The 6,634-nt window shown below is 36.4% G+C and overlaps 1 protein-coding gene across 1 annotated transcript; it reads right to left on the reverse strand.

Annotated features, from left to right (window-relative positions):
* Positions 1–936: 936 nt before the first annotated feature.
* On the reverse strand, positions 937–6,382 carry LOC131649647 (uncharacterized). The gene is made up of 7 exons (XM_058919400.1): positions 5,686–6,382; positions 5,147–5,588; positions 4,148–5,064; positions 2,839–4,059; positions 2,541–2,759; positions 1,596–2,453; positions 937–1,514 (listed from the first exon to the last, which is right to left on the reverse strand). The coding sequence occupies exons 1-7, from the start codon at positions 6,380–6,382 to the stop codon at positions 937–939; spliced, it is 4,932 nt and encodes a 1,643-aa protein (XP_058775383.1).
* Between the last annotated feature and the right edge of the window lie 252 nt (positions 6,383–6,634).

Below are 6,634 nucleotides of genomic sequence, written 5' to 3' on the forward strand. Positions count from 1 at the left end.
TATCTACCTATGTTTTAATAATTATTTTATGTGCAGCAACTTCCTCAGATGGTTGTACGTAGTTGCAAATTGATTGAAAGGCCCATTCAGTTGGTCGATGCAAAAACAGGAGAGAGCTATGAGTGTGAGATCCATGTTGCTGAGAAAAAATACTGTGTTGAAAAGTATATAGGACATGGTTGGTATGAGTTTGCCCGGGACAAACAACTGAAAAGGGGTGATAGGTTGTCCTTTAAGCTGCGCGATCCTCCAGCTACAAGATTGGTTGTGACCTTGTTGAATCGCTAAATCCAGGCTGAAGATATTAAGAAGTTAGAAGTGTGTTGATTAGGGTGCAAGATATTTAGTATGAAGACATATTTTGTGGCGGTTAAAAATGTTTATGCATTGTTTTTGTAATAGTGATCACTGTTATATTTTGGAACAATGGTAGTTATTGTTAGTGTTATATTAAGTTTTTTGGATGGCAAGGGAAATTATGTAAAAGTCTGGTAATTTGTATTGATGCAGCAATCTATATTAAAAAAGGTTGTTATTAATCTTATTGAAAGGTATCTCATCAGTGTTATATAGTAATCTTTGTATTGACAAACTGTTTAATTGGCATAATAGCCATAGCTAATCTGTGTAATTAACTCCAAAAATTTTGTTATGAAAACTTATATTAAAGATGAAAAGATGTATCTAACATGAAAACATATATCAAATTAAAGATACTTCTAAAACTCTCATAACAGCGGTTAGAATTTAATTACAACATTGCAGTAGTGAATTTGAAGTTGAATTACAGGTAAGATGATAGATCAATATTCTGCATCATTCAAAGCCTGAAACAGAATGCAGAAGAAGAATTATAAATTTTAGATATGAAGCAACCAATTATATTGAATTAAATAGTGCAGAGAACATCAGAGAGCTAATAGATGTATTTACCAATTAAATGTTTGCAAAGACTTCTTTGTAGACAACATTTGTTGTTGTAGACTTTGGTTTCTTATCATCATCATGTACCAAAATTTTGATCCCTTTTTTGGTTGTTACCCTGGAAATGGCCACATAAAGTTGGCCATGACTAAAAAGATCTTTTGGTATGTAAAGTCCCACCCAATCTAGAGATTGACCTTGTGATTTGTTGATGGTCATTGCATAGGAAACAATGATTGGGAATTGTCTTCTATTCAATTTGAAAGGCCAAGGTGACTGCGATGGAGACATATCCATCCTTGGTATATAAGTAAGTTTTCCATGGCCCTTACCACTCATTATTTCTGCTTCTAAAACATGGTTTGCCATTTTCGTGACTATCAATCTAGTCCCATTACACAAACCCTCTGATTGATCAATATTTCTCATAAGCATTATCGGGGTTCCAACCTTTAATGTTATGATATGACTGGGCAATCCCGATGTTCGTAGAGAACTCAAAAACTCAGGTGTCAGAACTCCCATAATGCTGTTATCATGAATTTCAGAACGATCAACAGAATTAGAACTGTAATAATCTTTGGATTCCCCTATAGATAAATTAGAACATATATATATTATTACAGTCACTTGATAAGTAAAAATGAAGTATTTAAGGGTTAAAATAATACCTGGCATCATGTTTAGAACATGATTATTAATTTGTTCAACAACTTCAATTGTTGATGCTAATATAGCCCGACTTTTCAAGTAATCGAAAGATCTAAAGTTATCCAAAAAAGCAGGGTAGGTACTGTCAACAATTGCAACAATAGGATCATCAAACTGTTCTATTAACATATCACGTGGAATGTCAATTTCAGCATGACCATCGTTAGGCTCACAAAGTCGCCCTTCACCCAATTTCAATAGCCATTTTGAAAACTGATCAATTTCTTTTGTTTCCTCATCAGTCCGACCACCCTTCAAACGCATATTTTTGGTTAAAGTCAAAACCTGACATGAGTGCCATATATAAGACGCATTTATAGTAGCGTGAACAATATCGGATCTACTACCCCTAGGAATAACAGGCAAGATTTGTCTAAAATCTCCACCAAATACTACTACCTTTCCACCAAAAATAACCTCAGAGTTGCTATCAGTACTCATAACATCCTTTAATGTCTTGTCAAGTGCTTCAAAACAGTATTTGCTTGCCATAGGGGCCTCATCCCAAATGATCAAATCAGTTTCTCGAAGTAACTGTCCGTATTCATCATTATATTCAATATTGCAGGTAGAGTTTTCCAATGTGGGCACAGGCAATTTGAATTTAGAATGAGCAGTTCTGCCTCCAGGTAATAATAATGATGCTATTCCACTCGAAGCTACTGTTAAAACAATTCGATGTTTACACCGCAGAGCAGTTGCGAGTGTCTTCCACATGTAAGTTTTTCCAGTGCCTCCGTATCCATGTAAGAAAAATACCCCCCCTTTTTGATTTTTAACAACCAACATTATCTTGTCAAATATTGCCCTTTGTTCATCTTGAAGAATATGAAATTGAATTAGGACGCAATTGGTGTATCGTTATTTCACTATATATTTTATTATTGACTGATAAAGTAAGTTACCTGTCAGAGCAGTGAAAAGATCATGGTATTGTGATCTCATAAGATCGATGTCATAATTTCTCTCTTCATAGATCAATCGGTTTCCCAGTTGTTGCAGCACATAATCATCTGGATATGGTATAGGCTTGAAATCTTTAAGACTCCTGCGATTTGCTTGCAGCAAGATTTCGATTTCAATTAACGTCAACATCTTTGTTTGTTCCTCAGTTAGCACCAAAGCTGTATACGATAAAAATTGATTAACTTTCTGCATTCAAATTGTATTGAAAATAGTATGAATATATAAATTTTGATCTACCTTTGTTATTTGCCAAAGTCCTTTGGGAGTGCAAGATACCATCTGAAAGTAGAATCCATGTTTTCTTCCATACATTTGCTGGTCTGTTGACAGTCCCAGAAAGTAGCATAACAACAAATAATTTGCGCAAGAAATGTCCGGATCCCCAGTGGCTGGCCTCTTTAGTAGCACCTATATATTCTCTATCATCTTCCAGGAAACCCATTGCGAAGCATGCGTCCCTAAATGAGTCGTATTGTCTGTCTCCGACCTTACGAATATCTTCATAAGTTTTTGGTCCTTTCACCACTGTTAGCATCATCCTTAGATAATAGAGTTCCCCAGTTGTTGGTGGAACCCAAATGAGCCTTCCAATTGTAAAACCTTTTTTCCTTGGTTTCCATGAGCGCGTTTTCTTGACATATACAAACTTAGAAACAAACTGCCCATATGTCAATTGTTGTGCTTCCTCATACCGATCATTTGCGAGTAACCACGAAGTAAACATAGATTCAGTTATACTTGCTTTTTCTAAAACATTTTCCATCCTTTCAAAATCAGTATAGTACAATGGCTTCTCACCGATAAGATGATAGAACATACGTTCAACAGCCGGTTTCCTTCCATGAATCTTGTAAGAAAATAGCCGCCAACATGCTTCAGCTGGTGATACGTATCTACAATCAAGGTATTCTTTAATCTCATCAATTACCTTATCAGCATTACTGCATGATGCTCTTGATCGCGAAACAGATGCAGTGATTTGGTCGTAACCCTTGTGAATATATTTGAAGAGGTATTTGATTGAGGTGCTTTGGTTACACCACTCCATGTTGATGTGAGCATCATATTTAAGAAGTAACCTGGTATTATAGGGAACCACAGATCTGTTGTCCAAGGTAATACCGTTTTTAGTAACGGTAAAAGTTTGTGAACTTCTCTTGTAAACCGGGTAACCATCATGATCAACAATGGTAGTTTCATTGAACTTTTTAGGGAAAAACTTTGAACATCTACCATTTTTCATGCAGGGACATTTCGGTCGAGCAAGACCACATGGACCATGCATCATCTGTGTCTTAACTAACTGATACAGCCTAGGATGCAGTTGGGGATCCGGTATCTCAGCTGAAATTATTTTGTCAATATCAGGTGGGGTAGGGTACTTGCTTTGTGGATGTAAAAAAATGAGAATATGAGCATGTGGCAATCCTCTTTTTTGGAATTCTATAGTGTAGATGTCTGCAAACAAAGGTAATAATTTAATATGAGTCCATAAATAATAGTTATGAAATGGATTTAAAACAAATATAATAACTGCAAATCTTACATGCCAACACTTTTCCAAGAAGATGTCGCTTTGTTATGTCAACCATCAGTTCGTCAAACTTCATTTTGAAGACCTTTGAAACTATGTCCGGACGATCTGCTGGGCTTAAATTCCTTTTGGATAGGTGACGTGTAATCTCAGGCCATTTAGGATTGCAGGTAAATGTTATAAATAAATCAGGGAAACCAATTGCACTGGAAATAACCATTCCATCAAAATACAATTGATCCATATATCTCTTGCTACCTACAAATGAGGATGGTAAGACAACTCTTCTGCCAGTTTTAGGATGCGCCTGCTGCTGACTGCTTTGACATTGTTCATTAATTCTTGTATATTTCCCAACTCTTAGCTTGGATTGATTTTTTCTCAACCAGTTAAGTCGTTCTGATTCCATCATTGTATATCCATCCACTAAAAACTGTTGAAATAGTCTCCTTGAGTGCAGAAGTGTCCTCGCCTCATTTTTGCGTTCTTGCAATCGGAAACATAGCCAATCTTTGATAGTTTGACGATTTTGCTTGGTAACCTGCTTCTCATGTTTAAACTTATGTAGTATATCATCTTTGTATCCATCTTCTCCGTATGGAAATATCATCGGATATTGATAGGATAGATAAGCTGAATGAAACTCATCTATCCGTTGGAGATGACCATCACGATGCTGAACAATGATGTCTCTCTTAGATGCGGTGTCCACGTCACCAACGATAAGAGCAGCAACTTCCGACACAGTTGGATGGTTATAGACACGACCGTCGGAAGATCTTTCCGAAATAAGTTTCAGTTTAAGATCTTGAAAACCTGTTTGTTTCATCATGTCCCTTGCCATTCTAAAAGCTTTGGCATGAGGATTATATTCATCTAACATCAACTTTAACTTAGTTACAATAGACCTGTCGACATTTTTGCTGTCCCTGTCATGAAAAATATGCCATGTTAATCTATAAAAAAAGTGTGCAATGTAAAGAAAAATAATGAGTTAGGTGAAAACAAAACTTGAAACATTTGATTCTGTTGTTAACTTCATTGTCTGTATCAAAAATATATAGTTGAGCATATTTTGGTATTTGTCCTTGTTTAGGAAGCAAACTTCCGATTCTGTGGCATGTTTGTCCGTGCAGTCGTAATGTTGGAGGACCTCCGCCTTCGTTGATGGAAGTGTCAAACTTCATTCCAGGGGATGTAAACGAAAACATTGCATTGTAGGTTCGTATGTTGTTTTGGAAATTATTTGCATCTTTCAAATTGGGATCGAACAGAAGAGTGTTGAGAAGTGGTGGTGGTGTTACCAATAATGGTGCAACAATTTTTCCTCCCTTACAACATAAACTGAACTTTGGTATAGTTGTATGTATTGACTTCCCTTTACGCTCCTGATACCACATATAGGCACCACAGTGTGTGCACTCCCATACAGGATCTCCAATATCAGAGTATACTATATTTGGGGAAAAGGAAAAATTGTTAAAAATAGCAATCCACAAAAAAAGTAACATGAAGAATATAAAGATATGTGGCTGTTAAAAAAAATTGACCTTCATCATGGGAATTCCGTATAAGAAATTCAGTTTGATCTTCATCTGAATCCGAATTGGGCTCCATAGCATTGTCCGAATCAGTTTGGCTGCAGGTATCATCATTTGAGTAATCAGCAGAACCCAAATTTGTATAAAAAGCAGAATGTGGGCTCTGGGACAAAATAGTTTGGGGTGTTGTATGAAGGTTGGAAGGTGCATTAACAATTGGTTTATGAGGAAGAATGGTTTGATTGAAGCTGTTAATAAGATTTTGTCTAAGTGGAAGAGTAAAGCAGGGTATCTTAAGAGTGTTATTTCTTTTCAGAGGACGACTTGAAGAAGCTGGGTGAGACGATTTTGATGTAGTTGTGGGAAAAGGTGTATATTCCATGGAAGGCGTAGTTGGAATGGGAGTAGTTGTTGGGTTTTTGCTGAAATAAGGGTAAACATTTTCCTTATTGGCAAGGTGAAAAGGAAGGATGTTTGTCATTCGATGGTTAGTTGAAATAGGACATTGGTGTTGGGTTGATGTAGGAGGTGTATTGACAGTATTTTCAAATGTCACAGAAGTTGGAATGGGTGTGAGATGCTGATGAGGGGATTGAGAGGAATTAACATTGGTGGAGTTGTTTTTCTTTGTGATCAAGCTGAGTCTTCTTCTCTTTCTAGCCAGGAAAGCCGGGCTTTGTTCCTTGGAAAAATGTGGAGGTTCCATTTATGCCAAGATTCTTAGTGGTTGATGGTAAAATATGGAAAAGAGGTTGTTAGAAGATGGGAAAAAAAGATGATGATGAAAAATAAGGTTGAAAGAAATGCCTTGTAATGATACACGGTTAAATCCATGTTAATATATCGAAAGGAGGCAATGGTGACAATGCAAGCTATTCAAATATTCTGTGTCATTGTGAAGGGAAAAAATGCAGAAGCTGTTTGTGTTATTCTGGTGTGAAATAGTGTATGCATACAT

This window comes from Vicia villosa, linkage group LG2, assembly GCF_029867415.1.
Source record: "Vicia villosa cultivar HV-30 ecotype Madison, WI linkage group LG2, Vvil1.0, whole genome shotgun sequence".
NCBI lineage: Eukaryota > Viridiplantae > Streptophyta > Magnoliopsida > Fabales > Fabaceae > Vicia > Vicia villosa.